The sequence below is a fragment of the Cannabis sativa genome, chromosome 8 (genome assembly GCF_029168945.1).
Source record: "Cannabis sativa cultivar Pink pepper isolate KNU-18-1 chromosome 8, ASM2916894v1, whole genome shotgun sequence".
NCBI classification, from domain to species: domain Eukaryota; kingdom Viridiplantae; phylum Streptophyta; class Magnoliopsida; order Rosales; family Cannabaceae; genus Cannabis; species Cannabis sativa.
Window position 1 is genome coordinate 38,857,482 of NC_083608.1, and position 23,300 is coordinate 38,880,781.

General features: G+C 37.4%; 2 protein-coding genes across 2 annotated transcripts; one reads left to right on the forward strand and one right to left on the reverse strand.

Annotated features, from left to right (window-relative positions):
• Positions 1-1,264: 1,264 nt before the first annotated feature.
• LOC133030297 (large ribosomal subunit protein eL42) lies at positions 1,265-1,729 on the reverse strand. Its single transcript, XM_061102905.1, has one exon. The coding sequence runs from the start codon at positions 1,727-1,729 to the stop codon at positions 1,412-1,414; it is 318 nt and encodes a 105-aa protein (XP_060958888.1). The 3' UTR covers positions 1,265-1,411.
• Positions 1,730-10,766: 9,037 nt separating this feature from the next.
• LOC133030604 (uncharacterized) lies at positions 10,767-11,918 on the forward strand. The gene is made up of 2 exons (XM_061103399.1): positions 10,767-11,199; positions 11,332-11,918. The coding sequence occupies exons 1-2, from the start codon at positions 10,767-10,769 to the stop codon at positions 11,916-11,918; spliced, it is 1,020 nt and encodes a 339-aa protein (XP_060959382.1).
• Positions 11,919-23,300: the final 11,382 nt, after the last annotated feature.

Genomic DNA, 23,300 nt, shown 5'->3' on the forward strand with positions numbered 1-23,300 from the left:
AAGCAGATAGACGGACCAAAGGAACAACTATGGTGGTGAGGCTTAAGAGAAAAGTTTAGAAAGGACGATTGTCTGCTTGAGCGAGTAGTGTGAGTGTCAAATCTTCGATGCCCTGCATCTACTGTATGGTTTCTTTTATCGTGTTCCCTCAGTACTGTTGCTCTCCATCCACGTCACCCATTGGACTCGTTCAAGTTGGTCGCTTCTCTCATTTTATGGGAGTGGTAACCATCTTTCTGACTGGTTCAATATCTACTTGGTTCCACCCGTTTGGCTAATTGGCCGGACTCAGACCCAGTTGCGGGGTGAAATGGCTCATGGCCCATAAGCTCACCCGTTTGTCTATTTCAAGGCCTAGTGAGTTTGTCTGGCTACCTTATTGAGCCTAATAATATTGGGTTCATTACTGATAGGCCCGTGTGACTTGCATATTGGACTTCTCAAACATGTTGTAAATATTAAACAACTTTTTCACCGCTACAGTACCCATATTCACATCAAATAGAATGTTGATTGAAATCAAATTTTGATTCAAATTGAGAAAGTCGTGTATCTTATCTACCAAATCTAAGAATTTCATATCTTTATGCACCATTACGAGTTTGATTTCAAGATAAGTATCTTTGTTGTTTGCATTCTATCTTTCATTAAAAACTATGTCCAACATCCTTGATTCTTCTTCTGCAATATTACAAATATAAAATCAATTAGGCTTGACGATTTCCATTCTTTTGCACTATTGCTCACATATTAGATTAAAAGTTATTGACATGATTACTTTTCAAAAATTTACTCCAAAAGCTAGCTTCTAGAATAACTGTATCTGATTAATTACAACAAGAAAAAGAAAAAGAAAATGCTATATATATAGGTGTGTATACCTATAACACAGGGAGAGTACTAACTTTATCATATTAGCTATATATATAGTTACCTTTAATAAAAATCATATGTATAAAATGTTTGTGTCTTTTGCACACCCTAGAAATTGCAAAAAAGGCACCAATACAAGCTAGAAAGTCAACCTTATCAAGCTTCCAAATATGGTAGGCTGCGTTGAGGTTGATGAGTCCAGGTAGAGCTGAGAGAATTATGGAAGCAAGTATCACTATGTGTCTATAATATAGCAGCTACGTCAAAAATTGCAGAGATATCAGAATTATAATACAAATATTTAAGAGTGACCACCTCTAAACTACCATTTGAACAAATAATTCACAATATAATTTTTATTTATATTTATCACTATTTTTTTTTTCAACTCTAATAGGAACCTTAAGAAGAATAACATTGACAAAAGTTCAACAAACAAAATCGATGTTTAACATGACAACATATGTCTAGGTTAACAAATATCCCCATAACTCTATTTCAACATCCATAAAAACAAAAATGACACAGTGACACAAATCTAAAACAGAGAAGTTCCCTTTCCCTTCTTGTCTCCACCTATCTCGAAATGCTTGCAACGCTTGATTGCGTGCTGAGAGACATGCTTGCAACCTTGGCACTGAAGCCTAAGCACAATCTTCTTGGTGGTTTTGGCCTTCTTGTGAAAGACTGGCTTGGTCTGACCTCCGTAACCGGATTGTTTCCTGTCATAACGACGCTTACCCTGGGCGGCAAGACTATCCTTTCCCTTCTTGTATTGAGTCACCTTGTGAAGGGTGTGCTTCTTGCACTCCTTGCTCTTGCAGTAAGTCTTCTTGGTCTTAGGAACGTTCACCATGTATAAACTACATTCAACAACAATATAAACATCTTCAACCAAAAAATTATGCTATTTTATTCTTTAAGGATAAATTATTTGTAAAAACTAAAAAGTTGTATTCAAATTTCTTTCCAACAAAAAAGAATTGACTTCAAAAATGAAAAACACTATAACAGTGATTGCTCTCAACATTGAACAACACCAAATACAAGTGTTTGAAAATAGAGAGAATGGACACAAAAAAAAAAGAGGAAATGAATGGACACTAGACCATCAATTTATAACAGTGATTGCTCTCAAAGGAGATCCAACTAAACTCTCATCAAACTATACATTCCAGAAAAGGATATGAATTCACCAACAAAGCTCTAAAGGTTTCTCAACTGAAGCAGTAGCTTGTAGAGCATGTACATCTCTGGGGAGATGCTAATGTCCCTTGGATCCCCTGAATTAATTATTGAAAGGAAATATTACTAACAGTAGCACAAATTCATGATGAAGAGACAAAAATACTCAATCCATACATACCCTTATATATAGTATACACTATTTTATTCCCAATCAATACCCCTTAATACAAAAAGTCACACACCCTTATATTTATTAATGTCTGTCGCACCCTTCTAATTCTGAGGATTCCTGCATATAAAAGAGGAACAATAATCACCAAAACAAAATAAAAGAGGAGCCTAAATCTATTGAAGAAATTAGAAAGAAGGCATTTCAACAAACACTTATAATGCATTTCATTTTCGACATACTTTTATATATAAATTTTAAACCAACTATTAAAAAATACTAAAAACAATTCTCACAAACACAATGAATCTAAAAGAGCCATCAATTACATGAGCAACTATTAAAAAATACTAAAAACAATACTCTCAAACACACTTAAACTCATATATATATATATATGTACGTAGCCAGTTCAAAGAATAAGAAAAAAGAATGGGAGGGAGAAACCTGACGAAAGATTGAAACTAATCCAAAAATATTGAAAGTTCTCACTGTTGAGATTGCAACTGTTGAGGTCTAGTGTTGATGGTGGTGATGGAGGAGACAGAGGCGGACGAACACTAGCAGTGGCAAAGGAGGCAAAGGCAGACGAACGCTAACAGTGGCGGAGGAGGCGGAGGCGGACGACCGCTGGCAGTGGCGGAGGAGTCAGGAAAACGATGGTATTGGTAAACTCTCGCTGTGGGAAACAATGGCATTGGTGAACTCTCGGTGTATGCTGAATCACATTTGTCGAGGTGGTTGTTGAATAGCTTTAGGAGATTAAATGGTGATTTACTTATGTGGGGTATTTTAGGTACATTACTAATAAAAGCAGGTATATTTCAAATTATTTTAATATGCTGCTATTTTTGGTTAATTGTAAAAGAAAAGAGGTATTCCTCAATTTCTCCCTTTTTTTTTTGAAAGCACCAATAACATTACTTTTAGTTTGAGATTTTATTCTCTTTCCCCTAAAAATGTGTCTTTATTTTACTTTTAAAAAATAATATTTGTTCTTTTTCTAATTATTTTTCAAATGTGCTACGAATTTATTTATTCTTACAAAAATATTTCAGAAAAAAAATATCACATTAATTTTATTAAAATTATAAATAGAATTAATTTTAGACATATAAATATACATTTTTGATACTTAACACAACTTGTAACTACCATGTTGCTAATCCCTAGAAATTCAAGTGAATAAAAAATATTATTAATATAAAATATCAAATCAAATTGTACTAAAAGAGTATATGTTTAGTTCTTCTTAGATACATATATTTTTGAGTTGATGTACAAGTAATTTGTAATTACTTTTAAGTTTGTTTTATTTTTTGAGATTATTTGTATGTTTTTTAATGTTGTAATGTGTTGATGCCTAATCTATTTTTATGTTAAAGTGAGGTTGTTATCGAGTTGTTTATTCATTTTTTTAAGTTGTTTAACAATAACAAAAAAAAGTATATGTTTAATTTTTTATGGGTACATATATTTTTGAGTTGATATACAAATATTTTGCAGTTACTTTTAAATTTAATTTATAGATTACTGGTTTTTTATTTTTTCTTGGAGTTGATGCAACCAGTGGGGTCGTTTTATGATGTCTATTTAATTTACATATTACAATGAAGTTGTTATACAGTTATTTATTTGTTATTATTTAGTTGTTCAATTAATTAAGAGAAAGTTAATATATATGTATATATTTAATTTTTCATCGTGCACATATTAAGATTGTTTTTTTTTTTCTTTTGTGTATTTCCAAATAAAAAAACATCAATGTATTGATGTATAAATGATCAGTTTCGTACGTATTGAAATAGTGTTGTTTTTCAATAATTTTTTTTAGTTTGTTGTTGTTGTTATTTAGTTGTCAAAAAAGAACAATCTAAAAGTCTGTTTTTATTATTATTTTTTTTTATTCAAAATAATAATAATGAAAGAAATTATACTATTTAAAAGTGTACTTTTTTTTTAATAATATTTATTCAAGTATTTTTTCACAACGTAATACAAATCCCATAGTTTATTTATAATCATTAATTGTTTTTATAATTGTTTTATCTTTTAATTTATTTTGTTGTTGGTAGGTGCAGTGGGGGCCTTGTTCGGTTAATTTGATACGCAAGTATACACAATCAAAACTTATTTCACTTGCTAATGCAATCACCCAATTTCTCTTTCCTATGCCATTAAAAAGTTGAGTTAAGAAGTTTATAATTTTGTTAAAACTTATAAACTAAATTTATATAAAAACTTCTTATATTTCTATGGTAAGTTTAATAATCACAAAAACTAATAAAACTATATAAACAACCTAAGTACATTCGTCCTAAATCAATTTACATCCATAATAAGCATATTCAAATCTAACCTCTCAAAATTTTGATTCAAATACATATATAACAATTATAAATGACCAGTAAATAATTGTAGAAGTGAAACAAATTGTATAGAATTGAATTAAAATAAAAAAGAGAAATTAAACAACAACATTAATCTATAAAATAAATTTAAGTACTTCACGTTATAATTCTTAAAAGAAAACTAGCTACTAAAAGTTATTCTAAAATAATCAAAATTTAAATAAAAATATAAAAAATAGAGATGAAGAGATAGAATACAATTGGAGTCCTCCAGTAGTGCCTTCTCCTCTTGCAATTTGAATTGCATGTCTCAATGCATTTCACTCGGCCTCAACAAATATTCACCTTGACACCAATTGCCAAATTTTACTTTATAAATTTAATAATTCGTTAGCTTTAGATTTTTTTAGCTTAATTCTTGATGATATTAGAATTTAATTTTATGCTCTCATTTCAATGTTGTAAGTTTTCATTATTGTTTTAACGGATTTATTTAGTTAAGTTTGTTTTACCGGTTATTGCAAGCACAATCTGGCCTAATTATTTTTCTGGTATTTGAAACCTTTGCCTAATGTCATGCATTAATGATTTTTCCTAGCTCTCCACTCATTAGAGCTAGTGGCTCTTTAGTAGTATTTTTTAAGGTTATTTTCTCAAAATAAATAAATAAGATACATGCCAATTTCGACTTTACAAGTTTTTACTGTTATTAGTGTTAGTTTATAATTTTGGGTGTTATAATTTTTTCTCTAATACCTTTATTTAATTATACTCTCAATTCGATATAGAATAAGAAAAGAAAAAGTGAAAATGACGGAGAAAGAATCATTCCCTTGGATATAATTGCACACCCCAACAACAATCTCCATCTGTCCTCTCTGTATCTATGTATAAATCTATATTCTTGTGTATTTATATATATGGTCAAATTACATATATAATTATATAAATATTTATAGCACCCAAACAAACTACTGCTCACCACAGAATATTTCAAAAACTATTTCGAAGAAAAACAAAATGCTCTTCTCCACATATTTTTGTAGTGTATTTGGCATTGTTCATAAAGTATTATGATTATTCTGTGAATAATGAAAATGTGCGGTGGTGATAAAATATTTACTAATATTCATGGTAATATTTTTGTGACACGATCATTTACCTTGTTGTCTATTTTAGTGACTGCAATGTGTTATTAAGTTTTGGTACTAGTTTTAAGTGATATACCAAGAAGTGCTGCCAACAATGATTAATTACAATATTGATCCAAAGTTTTAGCACCAAGTTTTTTTTTTTTTGGAAATTATGAAGAAGTGCAAAGATTGAAATATTTATTATTAAAATAAATGATATGTTAATTAATGAAGTGGGACTATGATGCCAATATGTTACTAATAATATTGGACTAAGTTTAGAAGTGATGATGTCAGAAATTACTAGAAAAAAATAAAATATTATATTTTAAGATAATGTGAGTGTATTTTTAATGAATATTACTTATAAATGGTATTAGAAAATTTTAAATTTTATACTTAATTTTTCTATCTAAGTAGAAAAATCTTATATGGCTGAGATTATTCTATCGAATGAAAAAAAAAATAAGAAAAAGTTTTTTTTTTTTTTTTAAAAAAAAAGAAGATAAAAAAAAAAGTTGAGTTTGATTTAAATATTTTTGTATATAAATATATTTTTTCTATAGTGTAAAAATTGATATTTTTTGATATATATATTTTCTTTTGAATTAAGAAGCTAAATTAAGCATAGAAATTTAAATTTCTCTTTTATTATTTATCATTGAATAAAAATTTAATAGTTTAATATTTTTAAATTAATTTTTAAAGTTAAATTTATTTAGTAACCATCAATGGATAATATTTATTAAGAAGTGTTTCATGTATATTTTTTGTTAAAAGACACACTACTTATATTACACATACTATCTACGCATAAAAATGAAATGTAATTATTATTATTATCATTGTCTAGATTTTTATAAGCTTGACACGTGGAACCTAACTGAGGAAGCCGAGATAATAATCAACTGGTTAATGGCTCAGGCCCTAGCTCCCGCGAGGGGCTTTTGCGAAGGATACTTCCGTGCAAAGCAGCGACACGTGGAGCATCCACGCTCCATGATATCTCCCAGTCATGGGAACAGAGGCCAAGCGCCCAGAAAAGGCTGGGAGTTTCCTTGAGTACGCCTATAAGGGTCACGTAATGATTTAAAATGAGTTGTAACCCTGTTCAGTGTCACGGGAGAGCTCCGTTCGAACCTGTCAGATTACAAAGGTGACAGTCATACTTTTTCTCGTACGATGCCAGGTTTTGTCCCCCGCGTTAAGCCACAGTACAGGGCATGCACACCAACTTGTACCTGCCCTAATGATCCAAAAACCATTTATAAGGGCAATTCAAAAAGAGAAGGCCATGGAGCGACACGTATGAGACGATCAGACAATACTAAGCTGACACCTCTATACACCATGTGATGGATAAACCATCTACCGAATCAACGGTCAAATCTCTTCAAGCAAAACCAGTTCAGAAATCACGTAAATGAAGGAGATCGCCTATAAAACTCCGGCATATAACAAGATGAGGGGCAACTCATTTAAGTTTGAAAAACCATAGTTTACTTAGAAAAAACTCTATTGAAATTCCTATTGAGCTTCTTCTTCTTCAAGAGGAATATAGAGTTCAAGTCCATAGTGTAACTACTTGTAGTATTCATCATTTGTCGATATGGCTAATAAAATGAACTCGTAGACTAAGGATAGTTAACACCTGAACCATGTAAAAAGCTTTGTGTTCATTATTTATTATTTTACTTCTTTCTTAAGTTCTAAAAATTCAATTTCTAAAAATCTCGGTAAACAATTTAGTGCTTTTATTGAGAGCTGAGGAAAGATTGAAACATGTGTGGTGTTTGCTATCACAAATCTCAAGTTACAAAAAGGAGAACCCATCCAAGAATGGGAAAAAAGACACGGCTTGACTACCTATTGAGATCTGGTCAGAAGTTTATCCCTACCCCGACGGGGAGAGTGAAGAAGGTGGATGTAAACAGCCTTGGAGTTCCCGCAGTACCTAGGCATATTTGGGAAAACTCAGATCCAGTTGGTTGACTCTTTGAGAGCGCAGCAGGCCACCGGTGCCTTCAAGCCTTGGCACCCTGCTACTTAGAGAAGCACAACCATGCAGAAACGGTGAGATATGAGAAAGACTTTGGTCTGGCGGTGAAATTAAGAAAAGTTATGCCGGCAGCAAGTAACCTGTGGAGGCCTACCAAAAATAATGCGCTTGTTAAACTAAAAAATTAGTTACTACTCCAATCCCTAAACTTTCGATTCCTGCGCCAGTGTTGGTGTTAGTGCTAGGTCCATCGTCGTTGACTACTTCTACTACCTTTTCGTTGAGCTGTGAAGATGACCAGAAACTGATATCGCAAGATCCCGCAGTGGTGGCAACTGTGAGATTTCCTCCGGTGTCTGTCAAAATTTGTTAGGTTTCTGGTTAGGTCTAGTTATGGCACGGTTGGTAGAAAGTTTGTTGTTAAGGCAAATCACTTCTTGGTCAAGGTTGCTGAAACGGATCTCTATCATTACGATGTAATTATAACTCTTGAGGTTACATCGGAGAAAGTAACTCGAAATATTATAAACCAGTTAGGGAATCTCTACCAGATTCACGATTACAGTGCTGGAAGCCCAAATTCTTATCTTGTCCCGAGTTCTTATCACGTGTATTGGACCAAGGGTTTCGCTTGGAAGGATGCCAGTTCCTAGACAGCGGGGTATCCTGAGGTCTCCCTGAGGAGTAGGCCACCCTTAAGCTCTCGGAGTGCATCTTTTGGTACTCCTAAGCTCGCTGGCTCAGGGTGGAACTGCACCACATTTTACACGTTTCCTGAGACTTCTGGCATTATGTAGACTAAACTAGACTCAGCGAGATGATGCGGATATCACCAAGTCTAATCGCATTCGTATGACTCGCATTATGTAGGACCAAGGAACGGATTTAACCCGCATATATCAAGATATATGCGAGTATCCCCACGATCCTCCTGCGAAAACATAGAGATCGATTCTCTATGTTGCGAGTTGGTCCCGATGACCCAACAGCCTCGATAAACCGATATAGACTCGCATGTCTTGGTTCTATCAGCTCGTTATATGATGTCCGTAAAAGTGACTACACAAGAACGCAGACATCTTAGACTCAACTAGTCTCGAATGCATTCTAAGCCTGCAAGCTTATGCGAAAATGTGAACAGCCAACTCGCACTATAGAAGTCGCGTACGTTGCTGTATTTAGTGAATGAAACTGGAAATTTTTCTTCATTTATTATGTTTACGTTTTTCAGCTTAAATTATTGTAAATCAATCTATAAACGGATTGACAATGAATGCAATCCTTGTGTAAACAATAGGACACTTGCTTTGTATATAAATGAGTGATCCACCGTGAAATAAAGGAAACAGAATCTTTGCAACAGTGGACTAAGCAGATTGTGATCTGACTGAATCACTATGATTCTCTTGTGTTTATTATTTTTTCAGCCTTTTTATTAAGTATTTGTGTTCCCGGTTCGAGTACTCGCCATTCTGGGTTGAATACTCGCACTTGTTCACCAGTTTTTATTATTATTGTAATTTATTTTTGGTGTTGTAAATTTCCTTCAACAACATTTGGCGCCGTCTGTGGGAACGACAATACTTCTTGTTGATTTAGAAGGAGAATCACAATGGCTGGAAACCAAGCAAACGGGGGTCTTAACAACGAATTTATCAACATCGGGATGATGAACGTCCCACTGTCAAGAGGCAGAGTGCCTCCCGTAGATCTTATCAATGGCGGGGTAGGACGGGGCAATGTGATGACTCTTAATCTATTCCCTGAGACTACAACCCCTCACGCTGGGGAAACGTCTACACCGGCAGCCACAACGGGACATTCTCCACCTATCACACCGGCAGTGGTATCTAAAGGTATCATCCAGCTAACTATTGATCAGTACACTACAATTCAAGATCAGCTACGTGCTCTGCAGGCCAAGGTCGATGGACGAAACAGGGCTCGAAAACCCTCAGGTAACCAATTCTAGATGTCGTAATAACCGTACTCGCAGGGAACCGAGGGCCAATCAAGAAGGACTCAATTTGAACCAACCGACATCGAGGGACCAGTCTGCGAGGCACCTCAATCAGGAGGCACAAACAGAGGAAGATCATGAGCGACGTAATCCTCACAGCAGACCCCAACCGCGAGACGAAGACAACGATAATGAATCTGCCTCCTCATCCTCTTATGGTCGGATGCCCAACAGATACACCAGATCATGCTCGGTGGAAACACCGCGAGGAGGGCGATACTAGGTGCATTGGGGTGATCTCTGCGATCATCTTAACGCTGTTTTCAGGGCGCACTCCTAGACGCCTCGGAACATCGAAGAGCCTCGTGATCCCCAGGTGGGCGATCAAGGCGTAAACAATCATACCAACCCGCCTACCGCACCAGGTGCGACTACTGGAGTCAATATCCCAGCAAACATCGTCGCGATGATAACAACGCCTGCAATGACACAGGGCAATACTCCCTTAACTGGGAGTATCAATCAAGGTATGCTCCTACAGGCTTTAAAGATGATCGAGCAGCAGAGAAAGCCCATATACAAGTTACATGGGACTTCTCCTTTCACCGTGGAAGTGCGACAAGCTCGATTGCCCAAGGGATTCGGGTTATTCGAATCCCTAAAATATAAAGGTACCACTAATCCCATAGATTACTTAGAAAAATTTAATACTATTATGGAAGTGGATTAGGTACCCCAACTTGCGAAGTGTCGCATTCTTGTGGTAACTCTGGAGGACAATGCCCACGATTGGTTTAGCCAATTGCCCGAAGCATCCATCTCAACATGGGAAACCTTTGTCGACCTTTTCCTCACACATTTTCAAGCCCCGATGGCCTATAGGCCACCCTATACCAATATGGGTAATATTAAGCAAGAACCCGGTGAGTCTCTACAAGACTATTTTAAACGTTTTAATGCCGAAGTAACAAAAGTAGAGAAGGCTCCCGAGTCTTCACTAGTGTGTATGTTGATAACAGGTGTCCTGCCAAGAACCGATTTCTGAAAGGAACTGCAAGCTTGAAGACCTAAATCACCGGTCGAGCTTTTTGCTATGGCAGAGCCACATAAGAGGATTGAAAATTCTCTAGCTGAGTTAGAGAAGGGCAAAGATAAACGTAAGTCACCAGTGTCGCGGTCACGATTCTGCAGTCCCAGAGGGAAAAATTCCAGAGGAAGGAGTCCCAGAAGACGCAGTCCACAAAGACAGCGAAGTCCAAAGTTGGCCAAGTCCCCTCCAAAGAAGGAGTCCTCTCTGAAGAGGAAGGGTGGTCCATGTTTTGTGAATTATACAGAGTTGGCAGTACCTCAGGACCATATCTACGCCATCAAAGAGAAGAACGGGGTCTTCAAAAAGCCTCCCCCAATCAGGGGAAACCACGACAAAAGAGACCCGAAGAAATTATATAAGTACCACAGGGATATTGGTCACACTACTCTGGAATGTTGGTTTTTGCAGGATGAAATTGAAGAGTTAATCAGGCGGGGTAAGTTCAACAAGTATAAGAAGAATGAGGAAAGTCATCCCTGAGTGAATGACAAAGAAGAAAATCACAATGCGAGTGGTTCAAGGACTCCTCGCAATATCTTGACTATTATTGGCGGACCCCATATTGCAGGAGATTCCAGGAAATCACAGGAGCGATATGCGAAAGAAGCCAAAGAGAAGCCGCTCACCAACGTGAACAGTTTGAGTGAGCGACCAGAAAAGCTCTTCAAAAGGGAATGTGATGATATCACATTCATGGAAAGCGATGCCAGATGGGTCCACCACCTGCATTCCGACACACTGGTCATCGTTGCTAATATTGGAGGAGATAATGTCCACCGCATACTTGTGGACAATGGAAGTTCCGTGAATCTGTTGAATTTCCAGGCCTTTAAGCAGATGGGATTACAGGAGAAGGATTTGCGACCCGTCGTATCAAGTATTTATGGTTTTACTGGAGACACCATTGCGCTGAAGGGAATGATCAAACTCCCAATTACTCTGGGAACCGCACTTGTGGTGGCTAAGTCAATGGCTGACTTCGCAGTAATCGACCAACACTCGGCATACAATGCTGTGATTAGTCGTCCTATCCTGAAAGAGATGAAGATTGTGACATCCATTTATCATCTCACCATGAAGTTCCCTACTCGCGCTGGAGTAGGATCAGTGCAAGGAGTCCAATCGGATTCACAAGAATGCTACAATACAGCTTAAAACTCGCAGAGAAGAAGTCAGTCAACGTCATTTACTTGCTAGAGGCACCACCCCCTCGACAGGACGTGTTTAGAATAGAAGAAATACCGCATAAAGACGAACCAGACTTGGATCCTAGGGTCCTCGATTACACTGCCACCGCCCAAGCCGCGGAAGACACTATTGAGGTACCTATAGATAATAGAAAAGTTTTGAAAATTGGTTCTAAACAAACTTTTCAACAACGAGAAAAGCTTGTCACTTTTCTCAAGAAAAATCTGGATGTTTTTGCCTGGAAACATTCAAACATGGTCAGAATATCTCCGCAGGTTATGTGTCACTGATTGAACATTGACCCCGAAGTGCGAGGTGTCTGACAGAAGCGCCGCAAAATGGACCCCGCAAGGTACCAAGCGCTAAAAGAAGAAGTAGATCACCTTTTGGCATGCGGCTTCATAAGGGAGTCGTTCTATCCAAACTGGTTAGCAAATCCCGTACTCGTGCCTAAGCCTAACGGCTCATGGCGCACATGCGTTGATTTCACTGATTTAAATAAGACTTGTCCAAAGGACAGTTTCCCACTTCCTAGCATTGACCAACTTGTCGATGCCACTGCAGGTCATGAACTTCTTAGTTTCATGGTCGCATACTCGGGATATAACCAGATCCCGATGTATGAACCAGATCAAGAACATACCTCGTTCATTACAGATCGAGGTTTGTATTGTTACAAGGTAATGCATTTTGGTTTGATAAACGCAGGTGCAACTTATCAGAGGCTGGTAAATATGATGCTCGCAGATCTAATTGGGGACACCATGAAAGTGTATGTTGACAATATGCTCGTAAAATCTCAACATGCAAAAGACCATGTCAACCATTTACAAGCAATGTTCGAGATACTACGACAATACAAAATGCGGCTCAATCCTCTTAAGTGTGTCTTTGGGGTTGGCTCAGGGAAATTTCTCGGGTTTATGGTGAATCAGCGAGGAATCGAGGCAAACCCTACGAAGATTAAAGCATTAGTTGAGATGCGATCTCCGACTAAGCCAAAAGAAGTCAAAAGTCTAACAGGTAAGGTCGCCGCCTTAAATCGTTTTATATCACGTTCCTCTGATAAATGCAAAGAATTCTTTCAAATTTTAAAAGGCAATAAGAAGTTTCAATGGACCAAGAAGTGCGAAGAAGCTTTTCAAGCACTTAAGACACATTTGGGGCAGCCCCCAATCCTGTCAAAGACAATACCCGGAGAAGTTTTATCTATTTACCTTGCAGTGTCTGAATATGCAATTAGCTCGGTACTAATCTGCGAAGACCAAGGTAAACAATATCCGGTGTATTATGTTAGTAAGTGTTTGCTAGACGCTGAGGCTCGTTACCCGCAAATGGAGAAACTGGCATTTGCTCTGGTAATAGCGTCAAGAAAATTGCGACCTTATTTCCAGGCCCATAGCACTGAAGTTTTAACGAACTACCCTTTGAGGCAAGTTTTGGCGAAACCAGAAGCATCAGGAAGATTGTTAAAATGGTCAGTAGAGTTGAGCCAATTCGATATTAGGTACAAACCAAGATCTGAGATTAAGGGGCAAGCCCTGGCAGATTTCATACTCGAGTTCCCGAGCACTGAAGTGGCACTCATAGAAGAGAAGATAGATCCTGATGTACCAAATGGCGAAGGGTGGATTTTATACGTCGATGGAGCCTCCAACAGCGAAGGCTCCGACGGTGGCATAATACTCATAAGTGTTGGGTTTTATGCCCTAAATAAAACTCATTTCATATAATCATATTTACTTATTAATAAAGATCAGAAATAACATTTTATGTTGCATGGTTCACATGATTTATTTCATGATTATATGTGTATATAATGTATGAATTCTTTTTAAGTCCAGAACATATGAGTTGGTTAAAGATTATAGTGTTGTCAGCACAGTGGAATATAATCTTTATTATATGTTCAAAAGTTGATTCCCTGATTTGTCAGAACACTGGATTTAGACTGACATGGTATAATCAGCGATAGGTATTCTTACACCTTGGAAAAGTGTTATGTCCTTTCCAGGACATTGGCAAAGTTTACCAGTATCGGATGCATGGAGTATGTATTGGAATGGACCGATATTGAACTTTGAATTAGATTTTGAAACTTACCGTAAACATCTATTCAATTCAATATCAACTGTTGATCCTAGATCACATGATCGAAATCCTGATATGGTTAGGCTCAATTTCAAGAGTATTATTCGTGTTCTTTGATTTGTTAGTTAAGCCCAGTTTTGTATCAGGGTAATACGTACATTTTGGGAACACGGTAATACAATTGAGTGGGGGAGCGCTAACATAAATATGGAATCTATAACTTCTATTTGGCAAATAGAAGTAAAGGATGATTTCCTTCGAGCTTAACCAAACGAAGATAAATGGTGGAGATCTCATTTCACTTAGGTGAAATATCATTTATACAGGGTTAAGTGTTTTAAGGATAAAATACATTGTAGGGTGTTACGGTAATTTAATCCCTGTACAGTGTAAATGATCTATATAGAGGATCATTGATCACATTAGGGTTATAACAATGGATAACTGATGACGTGTCTATATCGTGGAACATATAGAGCGTTTCTATATGACTGAGAGTGCAATTCCAAGTTCTAAGTGTGGATTCAATGAGGAATTAATAAGTTAGGGAATTTACTTGGTAAATTCGGTTCGACTTATTGGAAGCTCGGTTATATAGACCCATGGTCCCCATACTAGTTGAGGCCATATTTTGTAAGACTCGATTTAATTGATTTTAATTAATCAATTATAATTCTAAAAGTTAGACTATGTCTACTTTATGAATTCTCACAGTTTAAGGATGAAATCGTAAAGAAAAGGGTTTCTAGGTTTAATTATTAATTAAGAGACTTTGTATGTCTAATTAATAATTATTTTAAATGACAATATTATTTAATAATCTATTTTAGTTATTAAATAATTAGTTTTGGCATTTAAATGATTAGAATTGGAAAAATGGCATTTTTGGAGAAATTGAAATAAAATTGAGGAAACTGCAAAATCCAAGTGAGGCCCATATCACCCTATGGCCGGCACCTCTTTGTGTGTTTCCCAATTATTATTTTTAATCTTAATTGCCATGTAATTGCTAATCAAAGCCTAGCAAAAATAGGAAAGTGGTTGATCACACTAAATAAGGCAGTTAATTGATTACACAGTAATTAAGGAAACTGTTTTATTTGGAAAGTTGTGCTCTCCCTTCTCCCTATATATAGCAGCCCTTGTTCTCTTCTCTTGCACATCATATGCTATCAGCCACGAAATTAAGAGAGAAAAGAGAGAGAATTTTCGAAATCCTTGTGAGATGAGTAGTGCCCACACACATCAAGTGGTATCTCAATCATAGTATGGAAGACTATGGAATTTCTGCATCAAAGAAGGAGAAAAGAAGATCCAGGTTCAGATCTTGGTGATGCTCTGCTACAGAAAGGAATCAAGGGCTAGAGATCTGAACGGAAGGAGTCATATTATTCCGCTGCACCCACTGTAAGGTTTTCTAACTTTATATGTGTTTATTTTCATTGTTTTAGAATTCATATTAGGTTGTTAATCCAACATACTTGTTAGTAAATCTAGATCCTGGTAAAATAATTTCCAACAATAAGCCCCAGCAATTTTAAGGTACATGTTGCACTTAGATTTGAATTTTTTGCATCTAACAATGAAGCCGAGTATGAGGCTTTGATTGCAGGATTAAAACTCGCTCTTGAGATGAAGATCGGTTACTTACAGGCTTTCAGCGACTCCCAAATTGTTGTATGCCAGGTAAACGGAGAATATCTGGCCAGAGGCGGATGTTTGGCTAGATACCTCGCCAGAACATGTGAGCTACTGCAGAAATTCAAGAAGGTGCTTGTCTTTCGAGTACCGCGTGCTCACAACTCTCATGCAGATGCTTTGGCCCGCTTGGCCTCCACAAGAGAAGCTTAATTACTCAATGTAATTCCTATCGATGTGTTAACTCACCCAACGGTGAGTCAAGATGAAGTAATGGAAATAGATACTGCCAGAGGAATCACATGGATGACTCCCATAGTGAATTAGTTGGAAAAGGAGATCCTGCCTGAAGATAAAATAGAAGCAAGAAAATTGCGATATAGAGCTGCTCGATATGTCATTTCTCGAGTCAAACCTCGCCTGAACTAGACTCAGCGAGATGATGGGGATATGACCAAGTCTAATCGCATTCGTATGACTCGCATTATGTAGGAACAAGGAACGGATTTAACCCGCATATATCAAGATATAGGCGAGTATCCCCACGATCCTCTTGCAAAAACATAGAGATCGATTCTCTATGTTGCGGGTTGGTCCTGATGACCCAACAGCCTCGATAAACCAATATAGACTCGCATGTCTTGGTTTTATCAGCTCGTTATATGATGTCCGTAAAAGCGACTGTACAAGAACGCAGACATCTTAGACTCAACTAGTCTCGAATGCATTCTAAGCCTGCGAGCTTATGCAAAAATGTGAACAGCCAACTCGCACTATAGAAGTCGCGTACGTTGTTGTATTTAGTGAATGAAACTGGAAATTGTTCTTCATTTATTATGTTTAAATTTTTAAGCTTAAATTATTGTAAATCAATGTATAAACGGATTGACAATGAATGCAATCCTTGTGTAAACAATAGGACACTTGCTTTGTATATAAAGGAGTGATAAATTGTAACGCCCTAATGCCAAGGCACGCTACAGTGCTTTTTCAATTACTGTGCAATCTTTGCTAATCAAAGAAATTTCTCGAAAAACGTGTCAAATTAAAACTTTTGCTTTAAATATTAAACTTTGTAATATAATATAATATTTACAGATTCCGGGATCCCGTTTTCAAACTTTATAAAATATACTTTTCAACTATACATTTCAAAATACATAATTTCCAGTTCGCACAGCGACTTTCAAAATATAACTCCCAGATGTCCCGAGACCGAACACCCAGGTCGCGCTGCTTGACATGTACAATCTCACCCGAGCTCAGGTTCATTCTTGTTCAGCCTTCGCCTTTCCTTTACCTACACATAGAAGCAAAAACTGTGAGTCAACAGACTCAGTAAGAAATGCATATAACATACCATATAATTTCCGAGCTGTAAATAGGCGCCCATACACCTATTTACAGAGCTTAACAGATGAGTATGAACGTTCAACACTAGGGTACAACCACTATACCACACACACATCGTAACTCAATATACGAGTGTTGGTAGGGTTTAACCCGAACACTGAGTAACACTGAGTGATGTACCACACACCTTAGCATTTTCCCGTGCTTGTGTTGGTATCACTGTTTTGTACTCACAACAACAGTAATCACTATACCAATGCACTCTATAACTTATTCATACAAGTGTTGGTAGTGCATAACATAATTCAAGCATGCATATACAAACACATATACACACATTCAGATAATCACATCATACATTATACACAATTCTTACCTGTTTTCCGAATTCAAGTGTGCTGGCCGACCTGAACGGAAATCTCGTGCTAGATGGATGCCCTAATCACAATAATTGTAACATAGATGAGTGACTCACCAAATCACTTTCCGGGACTTAAACTTGAAACTAAAAGTTTCCCTATCGATAAACCTCATGGCAATACCCTAAATATCTCAAAATTGGCCAAAACTAGGGTTCTGGAATTTCCCCCAACAGGCAGACCGGTTCCCAACCGGAAATCCGGTTCTGGGTCACCATCCGGTCGACCGGTTGGTACAGGTCCCCCAGAACCGGAATTTCGGTTCTGTGCTGGGAACCCAAAAATCATCCCCCTTAACTCAATTCAATCCCAAACCTTACCAAACTCTCCAGTACACCTATACAATGTATAAACAACCATTTCCAACCAATAGTTCACAGAACAAACCAATAAATCAAATTATGTCATTAAAGCTCAAAGCTTGAGTTTCAAAACTCAAGCTTGCTTAAAACTAACATCAAGCATCAAAACCAGCTGCTAGGAACTTGGATTAACTCAAACTAACCCTAGAAATTGAACCCTAAGCATTTTAAAACCTAACAGCCCCTCATAAACAAAATCACCATTTCAACCTAACTTTAAAACTTGAAAACTAAGAAGGGTTTCACTAGGGCTTACCTTAACTTGAATCTCCCAAGCTTTCTTTGCTGAAAACACCAAGAATCAACAGCCCTTCCCCTTGTTCTTGCTGGCTTCGAAGAGAGAGAGAGAGAGAAGAAAGGAAGCTTTTCCTTTGAATTTTGTATTTTTCCTTCTAATTAACTAAATGGGATAAAATGAACCTAATTAATTCTTTGCTGAAATTAATCTAACTAGGTGTCACTAAGGTAGGGCAGCCACCTATTCCCCATTTAATAACAAATGACTAAAATGCCCCTTAACTTAAAACTAGGGTATTTGTAAAACTAGGGGTAAAATGGTCAAATTCCATAACCCCGCTCAATCCCAATAATTTATTTTCTCTAAAATATTTCCCACTATGAAATAAGGTTCTAAACTTACCCATGTGATCAATCTAGCCATCCATCGCATTTTCCGTTGTCGCCGAGCAAAAATTACAAAAATACTATATTACACATATAAGCTAAATAATACCCCTAGAGTTTAATAAAATCTCTAGAATTGAGAAATTATAACTCTAATATTTATTTCTAAATATTGGGATTCAGAAGTAAATAAATTCACAAATAAAATAATAAAAATTAGTGCAAATTGCCTTTACTAATCCACATTACTAGAGCGGTCATTACATCCACCGTGAAATAAAGGAGACAGAATCTTTGCAACAGTGGACTAAGCAGACTGTGATCTAACTGAACCAGTATGATTCTCTTGTGTTTATTATTTTTCCAGCCTTTTTATTAAGTATTTGTGTTCCCGGTTCGAGTACTCGCCATTCTGGGTTGAATACTCACACTTGTTCACCAGTTTTTATTATTATTGTAATTTATTTTTGATGTTGTAAAATTCCTTCAACAACAAACACCCTTGTTAAACAACTCAATCAAGGGTGTCACTCTTCTTGAATAGCCCTCCACGAATCATCTGTAGTAATTGGCTAGACCAAGAAAAGAGTGTAAGTCTTTAACATTGGTTGGTGTCATCCACTCTTAGATCGCCTGCATGTTCTCCAAATCCATGCGGATCCTCTTGCATTCCACGACATGACCCAAGAACTTGATAATTTCTTGAGCAAATGAGAACTTCTTTTGCTTCACACACAACTTCTTGAAGACCATAGCTAAGTGTTCTTGATGCTCTTCTAAAGTGATGTTGTAGACCATGATATCATCCAAGTACACAACCACAAACTTATCTAAGTATTCATGAAAGACTTCATTCATGAGTGTACAAAATGTAGTTGGCGTATTTGTTAACCCAAACGGCATGACGCAGAACTCAAATGCCCCATATCGAGTAACACAAGTCGTCTTTGGTTCATCCCCTTCTGCGATCCAAACTTGATAGTAGCCTGATCTAAAATCCAACTTCGTGAAGTATTTTTCCCCACTTAGCTAGTCAAACAAATCAACAATCAAAGGAATGGAGTATCTGTTGTGCACAATCACTTTGTTGAGGGTGTGATAGTCTATGCATAGTCTCAAGGTCTCGTCCTTCTTCTTTAGGAACAACACAGGCGCACCAAATGGTGTCTTCGTTGACTTGATTAACCCTAATTCTAACATCCTTGTTAGCTGCCTCTTTAACTCCTTAAGTTCTTGGGGAGGCAACCAGTATGCCGCTTTAGCTGGGAGCTTTGCGCCCGTTACCAGTTTTATTTGATGATCAACTCTCCTCCTTGGAGGCAGTTTCTTTGGGAGTTTATCTCGCATCACATCCTTTTATTCATCTAACACCTACTCAATTTCAGGTGGAGAGGACTCCTCCACTTCTGCATCATACACAGTTGGAGCAATGACAAACATTGGCCTCTTCTTCTTTAGATCCTTCTTCAGTTGCAAGGCCGATAGAAGCTTGACTTCTAGGGGTTATCTTACTTTTGTAGGAACCATCGAAGGTTTCTCCTCCATGATAAGTAAATTCCCTATTGCTGGAATTGGAATGGCCCCTTTTTTAACTAGAAACTTCATCCCCAATACCACATCAAAGTCATCCATGCAAACTGCTACGTGTTCCAGTTGCCCCTCTCTTCCATCAATATTGACATTCACTTTCTTGGCCAATCCATTTTTTTCATGGCCTTTGAATTGACTGCTTTCATGCGGCCCATATCCTTCTCCAATTTTAGGCCTACTCTCTTGGCTTTGATTTTGGAAATAAAAGTTGTGTGTTGCGCCAGTATCAATCAACACGCTCTTAGCTTGCTTTCCATTTAAATTGGCCTCCACAAACATCAATCCCTTCCCTTGAGCTTTCTTGCCATTTGTGTCATGCTTCTTGAGAGCATTCAACACTCATGTGCACGCAGTCTTCATCTTCATCTTCTTCCCCACATCCTTGCTCCTCTTGAGCAATGGATGCCTTTATGGCACTCCACTTGGACTGATGGGGGCAAGCAGCTGCCCTATGTGGGACTTAATAAAGCCAACACTTAAGGGACTTCTTCCCAGTGGCAGCATCACTCTTACAGGAGGAGCTAGATTTAGGAGTCTCCTTGACCCCTCCCCCACTTTTACCCTTCCACTGCTTCTCAGACTTCTTACTCCCAATATTGTTGGAGCTAGTTTGGGGATTCGTCTTCTTCGCTTGTGAATTCTTTGAGATGTAGTCAGTCAGCCACTCGGCTACAACTTCAGCAGTAGCTAGGTCTGACACACGTTGCCTCTGCAGCTCTTGTTTAGCCCATGGCTTGAGTCCATCGAGGAAATGGAAAAGCATGTCAACTTCATTCATGTCCTTAATGTCAAGCATCAATCTAGAGAAATTCTTTACATATTCTCGGGTTGATTGGATAGTATTTTACTGTGTTAGTCCATATTGTTGGTGATTAATAATTAATGGACTTAGCATCTGTGTATATAAATTCTAGTTGAAGCAGAAGTGTGGGCTTTTTTAATTAACCGAAATATTTAATGAGCAATCTCAATTCAACTAGGGTTATGTAATTAAGTCCCCTCCTTAACTCTATAAATACATATTGCCTCATCACAATTGTACACTTTTGATAATTAGATAAATAAAAATGTTTCTAATTTAGAGATTTAAGGTGGAAGACTTAATTAATAGTATTTTATTATCAAATTACGGTAATTATTGTAGATCAATCAAGTACATATACTCAATTATTATTGTTATCTAAATTATATAAAAATTGTATTTTAAGTTATGTTGTCGAGTGAATTTCGCAACACCAAAAAGTGTAATTTAATTGATAAAAAAGAGAATTATTTGAGAAAAGACAAGTGCGAGTATTCAACCTAAAATGGCGAGTACTCGACTGGGAATGCAAGAACAAACAACCAGGCCGGAAAAAGTAAACAAGACGATGAATTATAGTGGTTCAGTCAGATTTCGTTCTGCTTAGTCCACTGTAGCAAGGGATTCGTAGGTGCATTTTCATGGTGGATCACCCCTTTATATACAAAGTAGGTGTCCAATCGGTTACATGAGGATCACATTCATTGTTAATCCATTATTTACACATTGAATTGCAATAACTAAGCTCAACAACGTTAACATTAATAAATGTGTGACAGTTACTAAATTTATCAACATATGCGTCTTCCGCATCTGCGAGTTGACCGTTCATGTTCCGTTTGTTGAGCTCGCAGGATCGCCAGTACGTATGGAACGTCTGCGTCCTTTAGGTAATCGCCCTTTGTAGACGTCGCATGTTGGAGCTAGTAAAGTCTGGACATGCGAACTTATATTGGTCTGTCAGGGCTATTGGGTCGTTGGGACCAAGCTGCACCATAGGGGATTGGTCTCTATACTTGTCGCGGAGATATAGAGGGGATACTCGCACATGTTCTGACATATGCGAGTTGTATCTACCCTGTATGGTGAGAATTATGGTTATGCGGTGTGACTTAAGTCACACTTACAGTATCTCGCTGTTTTTATCCTGAGCGAGATCTAAACTTCGAGAAGTCTCTCATGGACATTCAGCCTTCATTGGAAATCTGAATACACGTGTCCTTTAAAGAGGAGTCTGGTCTCGAGTTTCTAAGTGAGAGAAATCTCACTATAACACATGCCCCTAGTTTCGCGACGTGACAAGAGCGGTCACTGAGGGAAACTATTACTCGAGAGACAGGTGAAAGGTTGTCACGAAGAGGTGACCTTTTGGTTGTCCCATCGAGGGTTTCGAAAAATGACGGCTGTAATAATTAATTTTTATTATCTCTAGGATGCCACGTCACAAAACTCTTCGGTTTTCGTGTAGGCGGGGCCATAATTGGCCGTTAGATTGGGCGACCTTAGGCATTCTGGCTGCCACGTGTCATAATCCCAATTAATAAGGGATATGGGTATTTAAACGCTTTGATACGAATCAAATTTCCCATTTTTCCCTCTTTTCTCTTAACTTCCCTCCAGTTCACACACTTCAGAAAAAATTCATCCCCAGATTTTCTGCCAGTTTCCACAACATTTTAAATCTCAGACGTGATCGAGAGCAGTTCGCAGGAATCAAAACTAAAGGTTAGTTTTCTGCATTTTCGTTTTTGTTTTTAGAGAAATTGTGCTTTACTTTCTGGGTTTGGATTTTCTTGAAGGCTTTTTAGGAATGTATGCTAGTGGGTATTTATGTGTTTTGGGTCAATGAAACTGGGTAACATTCATAGTATAGGGCCTGTAAACTGACATAACCGCACACAATTCATAAGCACTGATTCACGACTCGAATATTCGCGGATATTCGGATGAACAATTTGAATGTTCGCGGGTGTTCAGATGAACAGCTTGAATAATCGCATGTTTCCAAGACTTATTTCCGCTTAACTGTTAGCTAGACCTTTTAGGATCTTTACATGTCGCGGGCTGAGTGGTGAGAGTATTAATTGCCATTCCAAATGGTGGGTGTGTCACAGTATTCTAATGGCCATATATGCGATTATATGCCCCTTGAGATACTGAGATACGCCCAGCCATTTGTTGACGTGCGTTAATGCTCGAATGATCGCACTCTTTGGTTGATAGGTAGTCTCGAAACGGTGGGGGTCTCCCAGTAACTTCAGGGTTATGCTCGAAAATGAATACCGCTTGAGTCACTGGGATACGCCCAGCCGTTTCTGGAGGTATATCGCACAACCGAGGATGCGTGAATTACTTGCCCAAAGATAGCTATATTTCTTCTCGCATGTTGATAGGATGGTCAGTTTTCGCATGGAGGCTGACCTTTCTGTCGAATGCGACTTTATAATCTACTGCGGGTGAGATCACTTAC

Bases quoted from the DNA above. Each gene is read 5' to 3' on its own strand.
- LOC133030297 (XM_061102905.1), bottom strand. From the start codon at position 1,729: ATGGTGAACGTTCCTAAGACCAAGAAGACTTACTGCAAGAGCAAGGAG.
- LOC133030604 (XM_061103399.1), top strand. From the start codon at position 10,767: ATGGCAGAGCCACATAAGAGGATTGAAAATTCTCTAGCTGAGTTAGAG. The intron at 11,200-11,331 runs GTAAGTTCAACA...CCCATATTGCAG, and splicing joins TGAAGAGTTAATCAGGCGGG to GAGATTCCAGGAAATCACAG.